This window comes from Schistocerca nitens, chromosome 4 (genome assembly GCF_023898315.1).
Source record: "Schistocerca nitens isolate TAMUIC-IGC-003100 chromosome 4, iqSchNite1.1, whole genome shotgun sequence".
Classification (NCBI taxonomy): domain Eukaryota; kingdom Metazoa; phylum Arthropoda; class Insecta; order Orthoptera; family Acrididae; genus Schistocerca; species Schistocerca nitens.
In genome coordinates, this window is record NC_064617.1 from 304,572,104 (window position 1) to 304,597,030 (window position 24,927).

General features: G+C 45.6%; 1 protein-coding gene across 2 annotated transcripts in view; it reads left to right on the plus strand.

The window, feature by feature from the left end:
* Window positions 1-24,927, plus strand: part of LOC126253306 (receptor-type tyrosine-protein phosphatase N2) — a 449,946-nt gene that overhangs the window by 283,543 nt on the left and 141,476 nt on the right. For both annotated transcript variants that reach the window (XM_049954535.1, XM_049954536.1), the window contains exons 10-11: window positions 18,900-18,943; window positions 19,023-19,126. In XM_049954535.1, coding sequence (XP_049810492.1) covers window positions 18,900-18,943; window positions 19,023-19,126 — 148 coding nt within the window. The remainder of the gene's footprint in view (window positions 1-18,899; window positions 18,944-19,022; window positions 19,127-24,927) is intronic.

A 24,927-nucleotide genomic window follows, 5' to 3' on the forward strand; every position in this document is an offset into this window, starting at 1 on the left:
GACGTTTTGCAGCCTTTCTGCAACTGGCGCTATCGCTCATGACACGAAATGACTGTTTCGTGACGCCGAGAACTGAGGACGCAACTGATTTCGCATGTGTTCTGCTGACCTGTTTGCCGGCGTCAGATTAGATAGGCAGTCAAATGGGTGCGAGGAAAGTGGTTGCCGGCACCTGTTGGTCGCACGCCGAAGTGCGATGTTCAGTCACAGTCCCTCGGCGATGACCTAAGTAATGACGAATTCCTTTCGGAAAAGCAAACATCGGGGTAGACAGAGTGAAGGTATCCTGCTGGCGAAAGCCGTCACGTTTCAAGAGGGCTTATGCGATTACTTCAGCTGCAGTAGGGGCCGCCTTTCTTGAGCAACGAGATTAACAGAAGACAATCGGTGTATCCTCCGCCAGGTTAGTAACTACTTCACACCCAGTCTCACGGCCGTTCACAAATGTGGGACTTCTTGTAAGACTACAGTAGCACAACAATTCTGACAGGATGGGCTTACAATCAAACTCACTCATTATCTCTATCACTGAAAATTATATTGGTACCATGTCTCCACAGATAATACGGGGTGTTCAAAAAGTCTCCTCAGTGCCGTATGATTGTTAGCCGCGCGTGCCGTATGCCGCAGTGAATATACCGAAATGAAACTCAATGAGATACAAGTTATTAATTTATTGAATATTCATTTTTTACTTACTAATTTTCACATTAAATGTTGAAAGTGTCCCCCCTGTTGTTGAATACACAATTCAATTCGTCTAATCATGTTTCCAAACACAAGCTGTAACTTTTCTTCTGCTGTGAAAGTGGATATTGCAGTTTTCAACTCATCGATGGATTTTGGACGGTTTTTATAGACCGTTGCTTTCGCTGCACCCCAGAAGAAAAAGTCAGGTGGTGTTAGGTCAGGCGATCGTGGAGGCCTAAGTGCCTGTGAAATTATACGATCACCACAAACATCAGCAAGAAGTGACATTGAAACGCAAACTGTATCTGTTGTTGCACCATCTTTTTGAAAATAAGCATTCAGTATTTCACTTAACACAAGTATGAATGGGCACAGAATATCACTGCAGTGTCGTCGTGCGTTTATTGTTTCACTGAAAAATATGGGACCCACAATCCGACGTCTAGAAATTACAATCCAAACTCCTATTTTCACCGAATGAAGTGGTTCCTCATGAATACACGATGGATTTGCAGTACTCCACATACGAGAATTTTGCGAGTTCATGTACCTGGATAAATGAAATCACGCCTCATCAGTGAAAAACGTTTCGTTGAGAATATCCCTTCCATTTTGTTGAACGAAATTTTTGAACCATTGACAATAATGCAGTCTCTTGCCATGATCAGTATTTTTCAGTTCTTGCACTACTGTCACTTTGTATGGGAAAAGTTCTAATTTTTTCCTTACAGCTGTATGGGCCGTTCCGACAATAACATCGATTTGAAGGGAAGGAACCCATGCAGGCGAACAATCATACGGCACTGCGGAGAGACTTTTTGAACACCCCGTACAAGGGGTGGACAAAAATATGGAAACATATGGATAATACAGGGGAGCGGACAAAAATATGGAAAAGCCAAGTACACAACACATTGCCATGCATAATACGGTATACGAAAACCCTTGTAATCTAAAATAGCTCCCAGTCCTTTCGGAATGGTTAACAATAGCTCCTGTATGGTGTACAAGGAAATCTTTTACCATTCTTCCTGCAAAACAGTGTCAAGTTCTCGTAAGGGTGATGGTGGATGGCGGTGGCGCACCCTTCTCTCGAGTGTAAACCACAAAGGATCAACAATATAAAGATTTGGTGATTGTGGTGATCAGGGGAGATGCGACATTCGCCTTGTTCTCACAAAACCAGCCCCGGACGATATGAGCTGTGTGAACAGGGGCACCGTCGTCTTGGAACGCAGCATCACCATTGGAGAACGAACGCTGTTCCATAGGACGGACTCATCAACTAAAATGCTCACATAACCCTTGAAATGTTCGCAGCTTGTGGTCTAGTGGCGAGCGTTGCTGCCTCAGGATCGCGGGGTCCCGGGTTCGATTCCCGGCCGGCTTGGGGATTTTGTCTACCCGGAGACTGTGTTACCCTCATCATTTCATCACCATCTTCATCATCTTTTGTGACAGTGGCTCGAGTGGACTGTGTAAAAATTGGACTGTGTACAAATTGGGTCTTTGTACGGGCGCTGATGACCGCGCAGTCGAGCGCCCCACAAACCAAACAAAAAACAATCCTTGGGCGTAAAGCAACCTTGCAGAGTAACCAATGTGAACCGTGGAATACCGCGATATGGGTGCCGAAATCATCACTGAACCCACATCATGTTTCACTCTTGAGATGTAAACTTCCTGCCTAAAACTGGCATAAATAGGGGGCCCTGGTGCTGCCTTAGCAGTGTGTTCGTCGCACCTGAAGATGTCGGCCAGTTGCGCTGACGAAATATTGTGGAGTTTTCACTATAACATCCGACGTCTCGCCCGAGAACCATACATGCAACATGTCCGTCGGGAAAGCCTCAAGCAACACATCCGATTCCTGTACGGGGAGGAGATGGTAAAAGAAGTTAACAGTTTTGATAAACTACGGAATAAGAAGAGAAGACTGCTATGTGCCCATACGTTTTTATTAAGATGCCGAGATCATCGAGTTATTCCGACGTTCGCTAAGGTGACGCAGTTCATAACCTCTGCAGCCGCTAAAAGGATAAAAAATCGAGCAAGCCACGCACTGGTAAGAGAAAGGATTCACCATACTCGACGAGAACTGGACTTCGTATCCAGAGAGCTCTTGGCACTTCATTTGAAGATATCGTCAAGACTGTCCGCTGATTCTTGGACGTGGGTTGACAGCGCTACTTGGGCGTTCTCAGACTGGAAACAACAACAAGACGCAGCACGTCAAATTGGTAAGTTTCATCGCTTCAGGGACCGTTTACCACAAGAAGAGAACAACGAAGTTCGTAGACGAACTGTATACAATCTGGCAGACAAACCTTTGCCCGACGCGGCGGTATCGGTTCTGGAGAAAGGATTGAACTTCGCACCCATTCCGAGGACACCACCTGTTCTGGACATCATTAGCTCCGTAGAAAAAGGCATCCTAAAACTTCCCAAGGAATCTGCCGAGGAGATCCGGCGGGAGACTTGCCGTGCTCTGACACGGGCTCAAGTGCCTAGGAACAATCTGACAGCTGCAGAGAGGTCGGTGGTTCGATCCCTACGAGAAGATCCTGATATTGTGATTTTGCCGGCGGATAAGGGAAATGCGACTGTTATCCTCTCCACGTCGATGTATCTGAGCAAGATGCACCAGCTTCTGGACGACTCTGCATATCGCACACTAAATAAGGACCCCACAGCAAAAATTCAGCGAAAAACTTTGGAGCTCCTGAAAAACAGCACGATCTCCGATGTGGTTGCTAAGAGACTACGTACACAGGCGCCCGTACCTCCCAGGCTATACGGATTACCCAAAATTCACAAGGATAATGTGCCACTGCGGCCTATTGTGAGTAATATCGGGGCACCAACGTATAATCTCGCGAAACATCTGGCAGCACAATTGAGCCCTTTAGTAGGAAAGTGTGAGCATCACATCCGTAACTCACAAGACTTTATTCGTCGGCTCAAGAACTTACGACTCGCACCATCAGATATACTCGTGAGTTTTGACGTAGTCTCACTTTTTACTCGAGTACCATTGCAGGAATCGTTGTTGCTCATTAGCGAGAAGCTGGATGGGGAATTTTTAGACTTATTCCAACATGTGCTCACCTCGACATACTTTTTATTTAATGGACAATACTTTGAACAGACTGACGGCGTCGCAATGGGTAGTCCCCTGTCACCCATTGTGGCTAATCTTTTCATGGTAGACTTCGAGGAGAGAGCGCTCCAGACGTCGGATTTGAAACCTACGTGTTTTTGGCGATATGTGGACGACACCTTTGTTATCTGGCCTCACGGCATTGCATCGCTGAATGTTTTTCTTGAGCATCTTAACTCGCTTCATCCCAACATCAAGTTCACGATGGAGATGGAGAAAAACGGCGAACTTCCATTCCTGGACGTGTTGGTACGGAGAAAAGAAGATGGCACATTAGGTCACGCGGTGTACCGTAAACCAACGCACACGGACTTATACTTACAGGCCACCAGCTGTCACCATCCTTCGCAACGAAGTGGCGTACTGAGGACGTTGGTCCACAGAGCACGAGCCATATCAGACTCAGACAGCTTATCCAATGAGCTACTCCATCTGCGTACCATTTTCCAACAAAATGGATATTCCGAACGGGAGATTCGCCGTGCCTTGCAACCAAAGCGGGTTACCCAACGTGAGGAAGTGGAAGAAGGCGAAGAACAAAGGGGAATGGTCATCTTGCCATACATCGGCGGTGTCTCTTCAAAAATAGGAAGACTATTAAAGAGGCATAAAGTTAAATGTGTTTTTCGTCCGCCAGCAAAACTCAGAGCTCTCTTGGGCTCATCTAAGGACAGCCTTGGCCTAAGAAGACCCGGTGTTTACGAGATTCCTTGTAGCTGCGGCATGTCGTACATCGGACAAACTTGTCGCACTGTGGAAGAGAGATGCACTGAACACCGACGCTACACTCGTCTGGAGCAACCAGAAAAGTCTGCAGTGGCCGAGCATTGTCTCAGTACAGGACATTCTATGAATTATCAACATACAAAAATTCTCGCATCGACGAGTTCGTACTGGGACAGTGTTATTAAGGAAGCAGTGGAAATACGTAGCTCGACGAATCTTGTAAACAGAGACACGGGCTTTCAGCTTAGTTCGGCATGGGATCCTGCACTGGCCATATTGAAGTCGCTTCGAGCAGAGAGGAATACTATTGGTCATAAGACGGACGACGATTCGCCAGCAACATAAATATTCTGTTGACAACGGGAGGATAATCAAGGCGCCTACGTGGACGCGCAGTTTTGCTTGCGGCTTCCGACGGAGGTCGCTGGGGCGGCCGATGGCAGCGCAGAGTAACAGCGGCAGCCTCCGCCCTTGCGGCTTCCGACAGAGGTCGCTGGGGCTGCCGATGGCAGTGCAGAGCAGCGGCGGCAGCCTCCGCGCGTGCGCCGAAGTATTTGGTCCTTCATCCTGTAGGTGGCGTTACTGTCCTTCCAGCTATCTGTTGATATCGTCGCTATTGGCCATCGAATTTGGCGCCTCCACGCATGCGCACTTCCTGCCTAAAACTGGCATAAATAGGGGGCCCTGGTGCTGCCTTAGCCCTCCATCTCCTTTCCCAAGGTGGCTTCCGTCAACTCCCCCTCCCGGATGATGCCCTCTCTCCCTCCATTTATCCTTCCTATCAACTCTGATCCTCACTCCCCCTCCTTTCCTCCGTCCTTTCCCTGGGCTCCCTCTTCCTCCCCCCCTTCCCTCCTGTGTTTTCTCCCCGCCCATCCTCCCCCTAGGTCCCTTCTCTCCCCCCCCCACCGAGTCCTTTTGCATTCCCCTCCTCTGCCTTCCCCACTCCCTGGCCCGTCTGCTCAGCGCCCCCCACCCCTCTTATGGGTCCTGATTCTCCACTGGCTTCTTTCCCCCCTCCCACCCTTCCCCTTTTCCTCTCCTTCCCCCCCTTTTTTATTTCTCCGTCATCTGTCCTGTTTCCCCCCCCCACCTGCTCTCGGCTGTGGTATGTCATGTTTGTGCCCACTTTTTAGTGCCGTGTTTCAGTGAGTGTTCAGTGTTGTGCGTCCTTCCACAGTGATGCGAACAGAAATCATGCTGTCGCTGGGTGTGCATTTTATATTTTGCGAACAGAAAGCAGACTGTCGCCGTGTTTTTTAACTGTCTGTCTGTTATTTTTCTGCTTCTTGTGTATTTTCTTAGTATCATCAACCCTGTGTTTTATGTTTTAAGTTCTAGAATTTTCTGCCATTTTACCTTTAAGTCACCGATTTTATCGCCAACTGTTATTTTTTCTTATCTTCATCTTTTTAACACAACTTCTGTAGGCTGAAGAGCGGCGTAGTAAGCTGCTGCCAGCCCGCCCCCTTCGGGGGGAATTGAAATTCAATAAAGAAAAAAAAAAAAAAAGCTGCCTTAGCAGTGTGTTCGTCGCACCTGAAGATGTCGGCCAGTTGCGCTGACGAAATATTGTGGAGTTTTCACTATAACATCCGACGTCTCGCCCGAGAACCATACATGCAACATGTCCGTCGGGAAAGCCTCAAGCAACACATCAGTATGAAACAAGACTGATCCGACCAAATGACATTCTTGCATTGTTCTATAGTCCGAGTTTCATGGCTTCGGCACCACGTTTTCCTGTGACGGACATTTTCATCAATGCTTACTGATTTTTTAATTCCAGCTCTCGCTGCAATTTCCTGGCTCTGGGGCTCCCTTCATGTTCTTTTGGTGCTGACAGAGGTCGCGAGTGCGAGCGCAACATTGTTCAACAGTGACTTTTCCAGTTGTCGTTCTCTTATTTTTAGTCACAATCCTCTTCAATGACCATCCGTCATCATCACTCAACACATACCTTCATTCGCGCTGCGACTTAGCGGTTTAAAATTGTGTGCCAGATCGAGATTCGAACTCCGAACCTTTGCCTTTCCTCACAGCTTCAGGCCTGCCAGTACCTCACCTCTTACCACCCAAACTTCGCAGAAGCTCTCCTGCAGACCTTGCGAAACGAGCAAGCCTGCACCTAGCACTCTTCCAGGAGTGCTAGTTCTGCAAGGCCTGCAGGAGAGCTTCTGTGAAGTTTGGGAGGTAAGAGGTGAGGCACTGGTGGGACTGAAGCTGTGATGTAGGGTCGTTAGTCGTGCTTGGGTAGTTCAGATGGTAGAGCACTTGCCTGCGAAAGGCATAGGTCCCGAGTTCGATTGTCGGTCGGGCACACAGTTTTAATCTGCCAAAAGGTTCCATATCAGCACACACTCCGCTGCAGAGTGAAAATTTCATTTTAGCGGATGATGTTTCTCGGCTTTCTCTGTACGCGATGTAAATCTTCGATACGGCCGCTCTTGGAATACCAAACTATGAAATGAAATGATCGTACGGCATTGTTGGCCGGGAGACCCCATGCGGGGTGTTCGGCCGCCGAAATTGCAAGTCCTCTTTAGCTGACGCTACTTCGTGACTTGCGAGTTGATGATGATGAAATGATGATGAAAGAAACAACACGTAATCATCTCGAGGCAGAGAAAATCCTTGCCACCGCCGGGAATCGAACCCGGGACCCCGTGAGCGGGAAGCGAGAACGCTACCGCAAGACCACTAGCTGCGTACTGCAACGTATTGAGGACATTACACAGGTCGTGGTCAAACACAACGGTGCAACCTGCAGACTTGCCTGGCACCTGTATTTATGTTCAAGGATGCATTTCTCGCGGTGTGTCCACGTTTTTGTCCATCCCCTGTATCAGAACTGGACTTCATAACAGAGGGAGGTAACGCACAAGCTAGTGTGGTGGCACACGATCCGCCAATAGTTCGAATCCAGCGGTGTGAGACATTTTGAGCGGAATATAAGTAGAAAGGGTGCAGAAATGTCCGAGTGCAATTAATGATTAGCAATGCCTCGTTGTCGTGCGTTAAATCTCAAAGCTTCCTAGGTATCTCGTTACGTAACATTTCAGACGTTAATCCATCCGTAAGATCTAAGTTCTACTGCTGTGTTGGTGCTATGGATCGACACAGGATTTCATCTTCCCTCTTCCTTGTATACCGTGTGAATCCGATGGTACCGACAAAATTTCGGAGGTGATTCAGGAATATTTTCCGAGCATTTTGATTCACGGTATCAGTGGTGTCCGGTGATTCGTCACGGAGTAATTACATTTCGTTTGATTTATTGCCCCTGTTTAGCTTTGTACCTGTATGACAGCGAAATGTTCTGCACAACAGCGGTAATTTTACTGGTACGCGCTGCGTGTCTAGTTAGGAAATAATCTTGTCCTATTCACCCACGGTAATAGATGCTGACAACAGCTGACGTTTGCTTACAAGGGAACCTCCCCATCGCACCCCCCTCAGATTTAGTTATAAGTTGGCACAGTGAATAGGCCTTGAAAAACTGAACACAGATCAATCGAGAAAACCTGAAGAAGTTGTGTGGAACTATGAAAAAAATTAGTAAAATATACAAACTGAGTAGTCCATGCGAACATAGGCAACATCAAGGACAATGGTTGTCACGGAGCGCCGTGGTCCCGTGGTTAGCGAGAGTAGCTACCAAACAAGAGGTCCTACGTTCAAGTCTTCCTTCGAGCGAAAAGTTTAAATTTTTATTTTCAGTTTATGTGACAAACTCTTATGTTTTCATAACTTTTTTCGGAGTGATTATCACATCCACAAGAAAACCTAAATCGGGCAAGGTAGAAGAATCTTTTTACCCATTCGCTAAGTGTACAAGTTAGGTGGGTCGACAACATATTCCTGTCATGTGACGCACATGCCGTCACCAGTGTCGTATAGAATATATCAGATGTTTTCCTGTGGAGGAATCGGTTGAACTATGACCTTGCGATCAAATGTTTTCGGTTCCCATTGGAGAGACACGTCCTTTCGTGTACTAATGGCACGATTTTGCGGTGGGGTCGCAAAACACAGACACTAAACTTCTTACAGTGAACAGAGACGTCAATGAACGAACGGACAGATCATAACTTTGCGAAAATAAAATTTTCAGTTGAGGCAAGACTTGAACCAAGGACCTCTCATTCCGCAGCTACTCACGCTAACCACGGGACCAAGGCGCTCCTTGTGGTACTATCTCCTTGTTGTTGCATATGTTGCGCATGGACTACTCAGTTTGTATATTTTACTAATTTTTTTCATAGTTCCACACAACTTCTTCCTGTTTTCTCGATTTATCTGTGTCCAGTTTTTCAAGGCCTATCCACTGGGCCAACTTATAACTAAATCTGAGGGGGGTGCGATGGGGAGGTTCCCTTGTTAGAGTTGTCAGGTCTAACAGACAAGCAACACTACGTGAAAAAAAAACAGAAATCAATGTGGGACATACGACGAACGCCTCTGTTAGGACGTGCGGCGAACTTCGGTGTTAATAGGCTTTGGCAGCAGACGATCAACGCGAGAGCCTTTGCAAACAGCACGACCCCGCCTTGCAGCGCCTCTCCTGGTCTCGTGACCTTACCGGTTGGACCCTAGACGACTGGAAAACAGAGGCTCGGTCAGATGAATCGCGATTTCAGTTGGTAAGAGCTGATGGTAGGGTTCGAGTGTGCCGCAGACAACAAGAAGACATGGACCCAAGTTGTCAGCAAGCCTCTGCGCAAGCTGGTGGTGGGTACATAACGGTGTGGGCTGTGTTTACATGGAATGGAGTGGGTCCTCTGGTCCAACTGAACAGATCATTGACTGGGAATGGTTATGGTCGACTACTTGGAGACAATTTGCAGCCATTCATGGACTTCATGTTCCCGAACGACAATGGAATTTTTATGGATGGCAATGCACCATGTCGCCTCGCCACAACTGTTGCCGACTGGTTTGAAGAACATTCTGAAAATTTCGAACGAATGAGTTAGACATTCAGATCGACCGACGGGAGTCCCATCGAACATTTGTGGGACATAATCGAGAGGTCAGTTCGTACACAAAATCCTGCACCAGCACCACTTTTGCAATTATGGACGGCTATAGAGACATCATGGCTCAATGTCTTTGAAAGGGACATCCAACTACTTATTGAGTCTAGTTGCTTCACTACGCCGGGCAAAAAGAGGTCCGACATTCTATTAGGAAGTGTCCCATGACTTTTGTCACCTCAGTGTCTACTCCGCAAGCCATAAAATATGTGTTGGAGGGTATTTTGGTACAGGCACAGCTCCAGGGTTGGATATTGGGGAGGGTCACAATTTGTTACTTAACCCCCCTCCCCCAAATACAATTTGCTCACTCCCACTTTGAATATAGTACAGTTTCCTAAGATGTAATGATGATAACATGCTTACGTTAAGCTCAGCACACCGCTTTAGCGTAATTCTCAAGAATAATAATCGAACTGTCTCATTATTTTCATCATGGCAGCGACAACAGCAACCGTAACTAAATTGTCTCGAATGAGAAACAGCCCACAGTTTCACTAAATTATGTTTATTTTAAACCTTGACCATGGTTTCTGGTATAATAATATAGCCTTCTTCAGAAGTCTTGAAAATGATCAAAATAACATCTAGACCAGAGATACAATCGACACATAAACTTCAAAATCAGGTAAGTGATAACATATTACTACTTACATTCACACTAATAAATGAAAAATGTCTTAGCCCAGCGGCTGCGTCAAGACCAATAAAATAACTTCCACAGACATATGCCTGTTTCGAACATAAGTAAAATTACATATGGGACCGTATGTCCTCCGCCACTACCACTGTTATACCGGGCGTACGGTTGTCAAATGTGCTGCACCCCGCGCACCATAGGTGGCTCTCACCACAGTGGGATATGTGGCACCGTTTATCAACCAACTAGTCAATATGCACGACAATAAATTAATAACAAGCCTACATGTGCAAATGACGGACCATATACTATTAATACGAATGTTCAACAGATGAAATGCTGTTGCATACGACCATTAGAGTGGTAGAACATTAACAGTTTCATATAACGAAGTTTGTCGTATCACTATTTGATGCATGATTCAGAAATGAGACACTCTTATGCAAATATAACTTCAGCTTACATTATACGCTCTAATAGCTTATACCAGCCGACCGTAGTCGTTGTACATAGCTACCCTACCAATGATTGACATTATTTCTACGGCTAGCACCCTAGTCGGAGATTTGATGTTTTACTGGATTCCTGATATTCACGGTACACTCGTGAAATGGTCATACAGGAAAATCCCCACTTCATCGCTAACTCGGAGATGCTGTGTTCCATCGCTCACGCGCCGACTATGAAACCACGTTCAAACTCACTTAAATCTTGATAACCTGCCATTGTAGCGCAAGTAACCAACCTAACAACTGCGCCAGGCACTTGTTTTATATAGGCGTTGCGACCGCATCGGCGTATTCTGCCTGTTTACATACCTGTATTTGAATAGGCGTGCTTACACCAGTTTCTCTAGCGCTTCAATGTAGTTATGCTCTAGAAAAGTGCTGTATTCTGCTATTAACAAGGACAATTACCATTACGAAAAATTTCTCATGGTTTTCTCAAGACTCTTGTAGCTTTGCACGACACTTCGCGAGCCTGTCTGACTTTGTTTTATGGTTGCGCAATTGCAACTGGCGATACTGCGCTCGGCCCACAGTTTTAACGCCTACTTCTTATCAGCTGTCGGTCAAGTGACGGAAGTTTTGTAGCTTGCGTTAAACAAACGTAGCTTTTTACTGGATTCTTTTCGAACTTGACAAGTACATTCGAACTATTTTATTTTTCCGTCGTGACGTTAAGGATTGGCCGGCCGTGGTGGCCGAGCGGTTCTAGGCGCGTCAGTCTGGAACCGCGTGACCGCTACGGTCGCAGGTTCGAATCCTGCCTCGGACATGGGTGTGTGTGATGTCCCTAGGTTAGTTAGGTTTAAGTAGTCCTAAGTTCTAGGGGACTGATAACCTCAGATGTTAAGTCCCATAGTGCTCAGAGCCTTAAGGATTGAGGCGCAGTTATCAGATTGGGTGATTTTTAACACAACCTTAGGATAAAAATTCAGTTTTAATTATCTAATTTGTGGAAACGTTTAGGTATAGTTACCGCTTTCCACAATTAAGCATCGTCATCTGAGGATCCTGGTTAATAACCGAAAATGGTAATTATATCTAATTTTTTGTGTCATATGTGAAACATAAATTAAAAGTTCAACCACAGTGATAGTTGCGTCCTCCAGTTACCATTTCGACTTTTTTATTGTCAGTCTTGGTTGCTTCAATTTTTTAGAATGACCGGTTTAGGTCCAACAGGAACCATCCACATACCTATAGACAACAGTAAAATAACCAATAAAGAAATATTCTGCGAAATACCGCCGTCAGCAGGTCAGTAATAGAAGTCATTATCAACATCTCCAACGCTATCAACCCTCTGACGTCAACTGATGAATAAAATCTCTTCTAGACTCTTTCAGCTAAATACATCCAATACAATATTTAATAATCCTAATCGTAATACAGTCTAATAGTAGCTAGATAACCGGTTTCGGTTGACCAACTTCCATTTTCACTTTTGAAGATTTTGGATATTTCGATAACTTACTCATAGTACCCGTTTTGTGGTGGTTAACACTGTCTGATGACCTAAGCACCGATCACAACGAAAGTATCGTATAGTGTTTTATTGTATTTAATATTTTAATATTTCTTTAAATATTCTTCTTTAAATATTTCTTTAAAAAATTTACCTATTTTTAAAAAATCTTGTGAAGGTTTGCGCACTTAAAGGCCATTTTTCTGTTTGTTTCTTAGATCTGAAGATGGCTGCCGGTCAACCGAAACCGGTTATCTACCTACTATTGAATGGCATTGCAATAAAGACTATGAAAATTTTTAATAACTAATGGTGCCACCGTGCTTTCCTCATCTGACGGTGTCAGGTTTTAAAAACATGCACTCATGCCACTCCTGCATGTCTTCTCCCACCTCCTGTTAGCTCGTCGTATCGGTTTATTATTGTATCTCGGAATCCAGTAAAGAATTACCTCGATCCATCCAACATCCATACTCTCCTCCTGGCTTCGAGTCCTTCTCACTACTTCTTTATTTTCATTACAGTTACATTTATGTTTTCCACGCCAGTCTGACCTTCTGATTTTGGATGGCTTCCACGTTTAAAGTCCATGTCTCTCTGTCTTAACTGAAATCTTTGCAAAAATTTACATATGTCATTCTAGCAAATCAGCGGTCACTGGTTGTAAAACAGATTTTTTACTGCCCGCCTTGGTTGTCTCAGTTTTTTTTTTTAATGACCGATTTCGGTTCAACATGAACCATCCTCAGATCTGTAGACAACAGTAAAATAACTAATCAAGAAATACTCTACGAAATGCAACGAAATTACTATACCATACCATCAGCAGCAGATGAAGAACAGAAAAGCAGCAGTACCCGATAATGTTAGTGCAGAACTTATCAAATGTAGAGGATTAATGTTAGAACTAAGGCTGTTGTATATATTAAATTTACGTTGGAAATAGATGTTATACGACTCATGCAGAATGGCGGAAGTAATAACACTCTATAAAAAGGTTGCCATCCGTCCCGATATATCGGAACCGTCACCGTTATGGGTCCCGACAAGACTCAATTTTGTCCCGATTTTGCCAAAATACTGTTACGAGCTTGGCTCAAGTGCTTAAGCAACACCACCTGTTAGCGTATCATGCAAATGCAGCCTTAGTTAGTTTTATCTGTGTCAACAAGTTTATGTTGACAAGATCGTCTCACAGATGGCGTTGCAGGTTGTGTATCCTGTATCGACGATGCAAGCACCTTGGAGATCTGTAGAAAGTACCAGATTTCTCCATTAGTACGTATCTGGAACTACACTCCTGGAAATGGAAAAAAGAACACATTGACACCGGTGTGTCAGACCCACCATACTTGCTCCGGACACGGCGAGAGGGCTGTACAAGCAATGATCACACGCACGGCACAGCGGACACACCAGGAACCGCGGTGTTGGCCGTCGAATGGCGCTAGCTGCGCAGCATTTGTGCACCGCCGCCGTCAGTGTCAGCCAGTTTGCCGTGGCATACGGAGCTCCATCGCAGTCTTTAACACTGGTAGCATGCCGCGACAGCGTGGACGTGAACCGTATGTGCAGTTGACGGACTTTGAGCGAGGGCGTATAGTGGGCATGCGGGAGGCCGGGTGGACGTACCGCCGAATTGCTCAACACGTGGGGCGTGAGGTCTCCACAGTACATCGATGTTGTCGCCAGTGGTCGGCGGAAGGTGCACGTGCCCGTCGACCTGGGACCGGACCGCAGCGACGCACGGATGCACGCCAAGACCGTAGGATCCTACGCAGTGCCGTAGGGGACCGCACCGCCACTTCCCAGCAAATTAGGGACACTGTTGCTCCTGGGGTATCGGCGAGGACCATTCGCAACCGTCTCCATGAAGCTGGGCTACGGTCCCGCACACCGTTAGGCCGTCTTCCGCTCACGCCCCAACATCGTGCAGCCCGCCTCCAGTGGTGTCGCGACAGGCGTGAATGGAGGGACGAATGGAGACGTGTCGTCTTCAGCGATGAGAGTCGCTTCTGCCTTGGTGCCAATGATGGCCGTATGCGTGTTTGGCGCCGTGCAGGTGAGCGCCACAATCAGGACTGCATACGACCGAGGCACACAGGGCCAACACCCGGCATCATGGTGTGGGGAGCGATCTCCTACACTGGCCGTACACCACTGGTGATCGTCGAGGGGACACTGAATAGTGCACGGTACATCCAAACCGTCATCGAACCCATCGTTCTACCATTCCTAGACCGGCAAGGGAACTTGCTGTTCCAACAGGACAATGCACGTCCGCATGTATCCCGTGCCACCCAACGTGCTCTAGAAGGTGTAAGTCAACTACCCTGGCCAGCAAGATCTCCGGATCTGTCCCCCATTGAGCATGTTTGGGACTGGATGAAGCGTCGTCTCACGCGGTCTGCACGTCCAGCACGAACGCTGGTCCAACTGAGGCGCCAGGTGGAAATGGCATGGCAAGCCGTTCCACAGGACTACATCCAGCATCTCTACGATCGTCTCCATGGGAGAATAGCAGCCTGCATTGCTGCGAAAGGTGGATATACACTGTACTAGTGCCGACATTGTGCATGCTCTGTTGCCTGTGTCTATGTGCCTGTGGTTCTGTCAGTGTGATCATGTGATGTATCTGACCCCAGCAATGTGTCAATAAAGTTTCCCCTTCCTGGGACAATGAATTCACGGTGTTCTTATTTCAATTTCCAGGAGTGTATTTAAGTGGCGACATGGGGAAAAATCGGGAGTTCCCAAGCGAATAGCGATCTGACAAGACGATTCTAAACGTAATACGAACAACGAGTGCACGTTAGTAATGTTTGTTGTGTTTCCTGCGGGTAGACAGGGCTTGAAGTGCATAGTGACGTGTACCTCGATGACTTGTCGACTGTTTACCGTCTAATGAACTTATTTTATCATAGCTTACGAAAACGCGTAAGGTTGGAAAGAGAAAGTGTCATTTTTCGTATGATTACACAAAACAGTGGTCTTTTGTCAAGAAAAGAGCTACGGATCAGGAGGTGCTGTGTGAGATTTTTATTATATTAAATAAATTTTTTGCTTCATTTCTGCACCTTCATCTCAGAGTGTCCCGGCGAGGTCCCAGCTAGGGACGGCAAGCATACTCTACAAAAAAGGATTCTGTCAAACTTGTGAAAATTGCATACGAATTAGTCTATAATTCACAATGGCTATAAATTACATGCACGAATAATTAATAACAGACTGAAAAGAATAGCTTACTGGAGAAAAAATGGTTTTATAAAAGAACAATCATGCAGTGACAATTTTACAATAGAGTGACGGATCATGGAAAGGAAACGAGAACATAAATTGGAGATTCATAAAGCAATTGTACATTGTGAAATAGCCTTCGATATGGTGAATGTGTAGGCTATATGCTGCGGAATATAATGTAGAGAAGGTTTCTCTAAGCATTTAATATGAGTGATAAAATGTTTGTATTTAAACTACGAAATTTTAATTAATACAGGCAAAAGAGAACAGGAACAATAGCAATCAACAGGGGAGTACGACAAGGAGGGATAGGATCTGCTGAGAAATCATGGTTAAGAAAAAAATTCGATACGTTGCGCTGTTTCCGATTTAATTAGCACTTAAGTCAGCCAGTCAGATCGCCGAGTGTGCAAATTCAAGAGGCCCGCCAGAGACGATCTCGCCAAACGTGTTCTTCGTTTGGTTCCTGAAATGGAAAAAGATAGTAATACAAAAATCGGACATGGGACTATAGTAAGAGTCGAACCCGAGCCAATGGCTGAGAAGTCTCGTGCTCTTCTGTCTACGCTATGAGAACAACTGACAGCAATTGTATCTGGCAAGATGGTTGAATCTGGGCCCGCAGTGACTTGATTGGCTAACTTCATTGTTGGTTAAATCGGAAAAGGCTCAACGTATCGAATTTCTTAATTAACAATTCTTTCTCGGCACATCCTGGACTGCAACATCATTACAAGCTTTCTAGACCAACCTGTATACATTAATGACAGTGGAAACAAGAAGTTAAACCAAGAATAAAAGAAATGCTAGAAACATATTTAAATACTGCACTCTTCGTTAATGACCAAATAATTTTACGAAAGACGGAGAATCGTTTGCATTCTCTATAACTCTAAAATATCAGAGATAAAACTTAAAACCACAGTTACAGGAAAATACCCAGTACCTTCTAAAATAATTCCAACGAAAAATCAGTTAAACAGGTATCTCGTTTTCAGTTTTTATGATGTTATATAAGTTTTGAATATGATGATGACAAGTTTCAAATGATATGTGGCACTTTGTATAGAGCATCAGCCATAAAACCCGTAAAGATGCAAAGATAAAATTCTACAAAGTACTGACAACACCTGTGCTCACATACAAAAGTGAGACCTGGACAATAACTGAGGAAAACCAAAGAATGACAAAGTCAGCTGAAATAAAATTTAAAAAAAAGGTAAATGATGTACTGTGAGAGAAAAAAATAAATAATTATGAAACAAGGAAAGAATTAAACATATTTTTCATGACTATAAGAATAGAATACACGATAACACAACGGAATAAGCATTTTGAAAGAATGAAGGCACATAGAATAGTAAGATACTAACAGATTATAGACCTAAGGGAAAGAGAGATACCATAAGACAACGAAAACGTGGCTTTTGTAAAGACAAAACAGGCTGTAAGGCTTCTCCTCGAAGTGAAGAATAACAACAAATGTACCATCATGAAAGAGAAATATTGACGTCAGCCGCATGAGGACGCTGAAATAATTCAGAGACGACAAGTGAAAAATTGCCGTACTGGCACTCGAACCCGGATTTCCCACTTTACGCGAGTGGTCACCTCTACCGTTTGGGTATACGATGAAGCTTCCTGTCCAGCCAAAATTCCCAACTTGTCGCACACAACTTCCGTAGCACCCTCCCGTCCTCACTGGTCGCAGCATCTCGCACGATTCCTGCAAGAGGTCGGACCTAGGGTGCATCCACACTGAAGATGCCAAGTAATGCCGTCGAACCATAGATATTGCTGCTATACAGGGACAGAAAAAAAATCGCAGCACCAAAAAATAATTAAGGTACAGTAATGAAATTTCGGGACTACATTTGATACCGGCAAGAAAGTTATTTCAAAAAGCAAAGGTAAGTTGATTAAAGGCAAATGAAGAGACAATAAAATTCATGAGCATAGAAAGGAATTACAAGACAAAGAGGCGGGAAACCATATAGATTGATGACCACGCTTTAGAAGAAGCAGACGACTTTAAATATCTGCAAGGGGTGGGGGGGGGGGTGTCGAAGTAAATAACAGTAATGATGAGAAACACGAAATAAAAGCGAGGATAAAAGCGGAATCCAGAGGATCATATTCACTCAACAAACAAAATTTTTACCAAGAGGAACTAAAATAAGGATACATAAAACTATAATCAGCCGGAAGACATTTGGACCAATTTGTGAGGGAGGAGAATGGCGAAGAAGAAAAGCCGGCCTGTGTGGCCTAGCGGTTCTAGACGCTTCAGTCTGGAACCGCGCGACCGCTACGGTCGCAGGTTCAAATCCTGCCTCGGGCATGGGTGTGTGATGTCCTTAGGTTAGTTAGGTTTAAGTAGTTCTAGGACTACGGGACTGATGACCTCAGATGTTAAGTTCCATAGTGCTCAGAGCCATTTGAACCATTTTTTTAAGAAGAAAAAACAGGGAGCTCAGGGAGTTATATACTGAACCAGATATTGTTGCGGAAGCAAAGACAAGAAATCTGAGATGGGCCAGGCATATCTATAGAAGAGAGGAAGGGTCAAGATTGAGAGAAGTATCGGAGAAGAAATGCGAAGGGCAGACACATTTAGGCAGACCAAAAGTAAGATGGAGGTGAGGTGGCCAAGGATCATCAAATACTGGGAGCAGAGGAAGAAGATGACAAGGACAGAACGCTGTGGAGGAGGCTACTTGGTGTGTCCAAAAACCGATTGCAAAAAAATGGCTCAAATGGCTCTGAGCACTATGGGACTCAACATCTGAGGTCATCAGTCCCCTAGAACTTAGAACTACTTAAACCTAACTAACCTAAGGACATCACACACATCCACGCCCGAGGCAGGATTCGAACCTGCGACCGCAGGCGTCGCGCTGTTCCAGACTGAAGCGCCTAGAACCGCTCGGCCATACCGGCTGGCAAACCGATTGCAGTTTGTGGATACAGGAAAATAAGAGTGAGCAAGTAAGTTATTTTACCGTTGTCTGCAGATCTTAGGATGGTTCATGTTGAACTACAATTGGTCATTTTTTTTAAAAAAAGAGCAATCAAGTTCGACAGTAAAAAGACTGTTAAGTCAAAACTTGTAACATACACTGATTGTAAACTTTCCTATGACGCATCAGCAGCTTAGTTTTGAAAAGTTAATTTAGTTTACTATAAGTACTCCACGCTACTTGTAGTCCTCTGTTTATTGTTTTTCCTGTCCATCCAGTCTTTGACTTCAGCTGCCCTCAGTATCAAAACTCATTCACTGGCTCAATGTCTTCAAGGTTAATTTGTACTCTTATGTATTCGATACGTTAGTGAGACATTGTTTTAGTGTCGCAGTTAGCTTAGTCTTACACAGAATTAATTAATGATTCCAGTTCAGTCAGTATTGCTTCCGTTGTCACGCTTCTCGTTGTTGCAGGTGGGCCCAAACCAGTGGAAGAGGCGCCCTCCGAGCAACCTGAGGTGAGTCGCGTCACACAGGACATTTTTGTTGTTTCTGGAGTCCAGGTCTCCGTGCACTCGGCTGGTTCTGCTGTTCCAGGTGGAGGAACGCCCGAAGAAGAAGGAGGTGCTGCCTGACAAGCCCCATTCTGACCAATATGACACAGTCGATACCAGATACGCCTACATTGGATTCAAAAACAGGTACGTCCTCTCAAGTTCTGTTCTGCTGCTAAGCAGAAGCGGGTCGATCTGTTATAGCGCCAAGTATGAGCATCCTGAACAACTAAGTAAGAAGGAAATGCTTCGCGTTAGCGTGTGGGAGCGCCATCACGTTGTTCAGCGTCTCAAATTGAAAAGTTGTACGTCGCTCATGGTGTTCGCGTGACGTGTCGGAATAGGTGCTGTCCAAAGTAGAGGAGTCGTAAAAACACACCCTCGCGCTTGAACACTCTACAGCGTTTCTTGTTAGTGCGAGAAATGTACGCTGAGGTGACAAAAGTTGTGGGATAGCGAAAAGTACATATACAGATGGTGATAGTATCGCGTACATTAGGTGTAAAAGGGCAGTCATTTGTACTCAGGTGGTCCATGTCAAAAGCTTTCCAACGCGGTTAAGGCAGACGTATGGGATATTCCATTTCGGAAATCGTTGGGGAATTCAATATTCCGAAATGCACAGTGTCAAGAATATGCCGAAATTACCAAATTTCAGGGATTACCCCTCACCCCTATAACGCAGTGGCCGACGACCTTCACTTCAAGAACAGATACCTTTGCGTAGAGTTGTCAATGCTAAAAGACAAGCAGCACTGATTGAAAAAACCACAGAAATCAGTGTGGGACGTACGATGAACGTATCCGTTAGGACAATGTGGCGTTTATGGGCTATGGCAGCAGACGACTGGCGTGAGTGCCATTGCTAACAGCACGAAGTCGCCTGCAGTGCCTCTCGTGGTCTCGTGAACAGGTCGGTTGCATCCTGGACGACTGAAAACCGCGATCGGGTCAAATGAGTCCCCATTTCAGTTGGTAAGATCTGATTCTAGGATTTTAGCATGGGACAGCCCCCACGAAATCATGGACCCAATTGCCAACAAGGCACTGTGAAAGGAGACTGCCTACACTACGGCTGTCCGTCCTCTTTTAGAATACTGCTGCGCGGTGTGGGATCCTTACCAGATAGGACTGACGGAGTACATGGAAAAAGTTCAAAAAAAGGCAGCACGTTTTGTATTATCGCGAAATATGGGAGAGAGTGTCACAGGAATGATGCAGGATTTGGACTGGAAATCATTAAAAGAAAGGCGTTTTTCGTTGCGACGGAATCTTCTCACGAAATTCCAATCACCAACTTTCTCCTCCTATTGCGAAAATATTTTGTTGACACCGACCTACATAGGGAGAAACGATCACCACGATAACATAAGGGAAATCAGAGCTCGCACGGAAAGATATAGGTGTACATTCTTTCCGCGCGCTATACGAGATTGGAATAATAGAGAATTGTGAAGGTGGTTCGATGAACCCTCTGCCAGGCACTTAAATGTGATTTGCAGAGTATCCATGTAGATGTAGATGTAGAAAGCTGCTGGAGGCTGCATAATGGTGTGGGCTGTGTTTACATGGAATGGACTGAGTCCTCAGGTTCAACTGAACCCATCATTGACTGGGAATGTTCGGCTACTTGGAGACCATCTGCAGCCATTCATGGACTTGATTTTCCCAATCAACGATGGTATTTTTGTAGATGACTATGCGCCATGTTCCGGGCCACAATTGTTTGCGACTGGTTTGAGAAACAGGCTGGACAATTCGAGCGAATCATTTGGTCGATGTGAATTCCATCGAACATCTATGGGGCGTAATCTAGAGGTCAGTTCGTGCCCAACATCCTGCACTGGCCACACTTTGCACTTTTGAACTTCTATAGAAACAGCATTGCTCAATATTTCTGCGGGCGACATCCAGGGACTTGTTGAGTCCATACCACGTCGAGTTGCTGCTCTACACCTGACGAAAGGATGTCCGACACGACATTAGGAGGTATCCCATGACTTGTCACCTCGGTGTATAGCCTCTTAATGACGCTGACATACTGGAGTCAGGACAATGGTCAGGTTCCAACCTAGTCGACACACACCAAATTCCTCCAGAGTTTATCCTTGATGGTCGTAGCCCAACTTCCCCATCTGAGCACCATAGCCAGTGTCTTATGCTTTCACTTCGTAAAGTAAGTGACATTTATGGAAAATGGAGACACTGAAGTTATGGTACTGCAGCCTTCCGCCTTTGTCCATATACAGTCACAAGTCTCCAGAGCGACGAAGGGTATCTAACGACAACAAAAAGCGCAGGTCATTCCAGTTTTCATGAAGGGTAGTAAGACAGATTTACATAATCATAGGCCTACGTTGTTAACGTCAGTTTGTTGTATAATTATGACTAAAGTTTTATGTTGGTGTATTACGACGGTTTTGGACAGCGAAACTCTCCCAGAGATATCAACATGGACTCCGCCAACAGAGATCTTGCGAAATTCAGCTGGCTCCATGAAATCCAGAGCGCCGTAGGCTTTGGCAACTCCATTAATGACGGGAAGGAATTTGATACAGTTCCGCACGGTCGTTTAGTGAACAAAATACCAGCTTGCCGAGATTCGAATCAGATTTGCGACTATATTCACGCTTCAGTGTATTCGGTGTGTACACAATTTCCTAGTGTTTTAGTGTAAGTTTAAAAAACACTGCAGATACACACAACACAGAGTTTAGGAAAAAGTAATATGATCTCCTTCATTATTCACAGCATTCTGCCAACGCTAGGATACCTTCTCGATTCCGCGACTGTAGAAATCAAGTGGTTTTGAGACGAGGAACTCGTCGAACCATGTTCAGAGCGCATTTGCATCAAGAAAGGAAGTCCCTTGAAAATTTGCCGTGCGGTGTAGCCGCGCGGTCTTAGGCATCTTGCCACGGTTCGTGCAGCTCCCTCCGTCGGAGGTTCGAGTCCTCTCTCGGGCATAGGTGTCTGTGTTGTCCTTGCCGTAAGTCAGTTTGAGTTAGAGTAAGTAGTGTGTAAGGCTAGGGACCAATGACATCAGCAGCTTGGTCCCATAGAACTTACCACAAATTTCCAAATTTTTTCCTTGAAAGTTGTTTGATAGACAGCGGAAAGGATGAAAATCTGAGGGCGGCAGATCAGGTGAATAAGGTCGGTACGGAATGGCTTCCGAACCCAACTCCTGTGTAATATTTTTTTGCTAGTCTAGCAGAATGCGTGCGGGAATGCGTGCGGGCGTTATCGTGGGGTGGCATCACTTCACGCAGTCTTCCTGGTCGTTGTTCTTGGGTTGCGTCTGCAAGACGTCTCAGTTGTTGGCAATAAGTGTCAGCAATTCGTAGTGCACCACATCGCCGCTGTTCCACCAGATGCATAACATTATCTTTTGTGGATGCAGGCAGGTCTTTGTGCGGAGAGTTGCTGGTTTGTTTGAGCTCATCCATTCATTTCTTTTCTTTACGTTAGCATAAAGATACCATTTCTCGTCACCCGTAACGATACAGGATAGGTATTCTTCACGAGCCAACAGATGACAAGCAAGCAGAGATGCTTCCAGAATGAGATTTTCACTCTGCAGCGGAGTGTGCGCTGATATGAAACTTCCTGGCAGATTAAAACTGTGTGCCCGACCGAGACTCGAACGCGGGAACTTTGCCTTTCGCGGGCAAGTGCTCTACCATCTGAGCTACCGAAGCACGACTCACGCCCGGTACTCACAGCTTTACTTCTGCCAGTATCTCGTCTCCTACCTTCCAAACTTTACAGAAGCTCTCCTGCGAACCTTGCAGAACTAGCACTCCTGAAAGAAAGGATATAGCGGAGACAGGGCTTAGCCACAGCAGAGCTGCAGAGTGAAAATCTCATTCTGGAAACATCCCCCAGGCTGTGGCTAAGCCATGTCTCCGCTATATCCTTTCTTTCAGGAGTGCTAGTTCTGCAAGGTTCGCAGGAGAGCTTCTGTAAAGTTTGGAAGGTAGGAGACGAGATACTGGCAGAAGTAAAGCTGTGAGTACCGGGCGTGAGTCGTGCTTCGGTAGCTCAGATGGTAGAGCACTTGCCCGCGAAAGGCAAAGGTCCCGAGTTCGAGTCTCGGTCGGGCACACAGTTTTAATCTGCCAGGAAGTTTCAAGCAGAGATGCACCTACGGCCATCCAATGATTTGTGATTTTGGCTTAGAGCATGGTACCCATTCGCCCAATTTTTGAAACTTCCCCATTGCATGCAAATGTCAGATAGTGGTGGAATGATCACAGTTCATAACATTTGCCAGTTCACGAGTACACTTACGTGGTTCATTATGAATCAATACGTTTAAAAGATCTTCATCCAACCCCAAAGGTCTTCCTGAACAGCCGGCCGAAGTGGCCGTGCGGTTAAAGGCGCTGCAGTCTGGAACCGCAAGACCGCTACGGTCGCAGGTTCGAATCCTGCCTCGGGCATGGATGTTTGTGATGTCCTTAGGTTAGTTAGGTTTAACTAGTTCTAAGTTCTAGGGGACTAATAACCTCAGCAGTTGAGTCCCATAGTGCTCAGAGCCATTTCTTCCTGAACGTGGAGAATCACTAATGTCAAAACGATCCTCCCCAAAACCAGAGCACTATTTTCTTGTCGTGGTCTGTCCAGTAACATTATCCCATAAACGGTGCTGCCACCCCTCTACTGAACTTAAACAGAAGAATATGTCGAAATGTTCCGATTTATCCACATGCCACTTCATTTCTACAGTCCAGAGCTCCACTCACTATCTCCAAATGAAAAAATGACAAAATGTAAACTCAAACAGCAATAGTGAACTATAAATAAAAAAGACAACTAATAAATAAATCCATAGCAACCGGAATACCAACGTGCAAACCCGAAACGCTATGAACTAAAGTACCAAATTAATAAACTTCAACATGTCTTGCTGAACGGCACAAAATGCAGCATAGGGGTAATTTCCATAGCTCCCCAAGGAAATTTGGTAGGAGCGTTACTGTTTACAATATAACTCCATCCATAGGCACTGCCAGGCCCATCTGTACTGACCTACCGCCGTGTCATCCTCCGCTAATGGCGTCATTGGATTAGTATGGGGGGGGGGGTGCGGTCAGCATAGCGCTCTCCCAGCTGTTGTCACTTTTCGTGACCTGGAGCCACTGCTACTCATCAAGGAGCTGCTCAGCTGGCGTCATGAGGCTGATTGCACTCCTTCCCAGTCCTAGCATCAGGGGAAAATCCCTGGCAGTACCGGGAACCGAACCGCGGTCCTCCGCATCAGAATCAGCTGGGCTGAATTTTCAGCTGGGTGTAAAAAAATGGAAATGAACGCTTGGCTTCATTGGCCGGGAGGCCCCTTGCGGGGCAGGTCCGACCGCCTTGGTGCAGGTCTTATTACATTCGACGCCACATTGAGCGCCCTGTGCGCCGGATGGGGATGAAATGATGAAGACATCACAACACCCAGTCCCCGAGCGGAAAAATCCCCGATCCAGCCGGGAATCGAACCCGGACCCGTAGGACGGCAATTCGTCACGCTGACCACTCAGTTATCAGGGCGGACTCAGATAGGGGTGGACATTGTTTAAAACATACAGAGAGTTAAAAAATACACCATATTTTGAGAGGTGGCTCTGTAGATTGAAACAAGCCAAAAATCTCCATAAACGTGGGATCTAAAAGAATGTCGTAAGACCTATGAGCACTTGTTCATCTTCCCGACTGTGAAACACATCTCTCGTACTGAACAAGTGCCCATAATTGTTAAGGTATGCATTGTAGAGTCTGTGTTTACTGTTTGTTTTGGACCATTATACGTCTGGTTCAAATGGCTCTGAGCACTATGGGACTCAACTGCTGTGGTCATCAGTCCCCTAGAACTTAGAACTACTTAAACCTAACTAACCTAAGGACATCACACACATCCATGCCCGAGGCAGGATTCGAACCTGCGACCGTAGCAG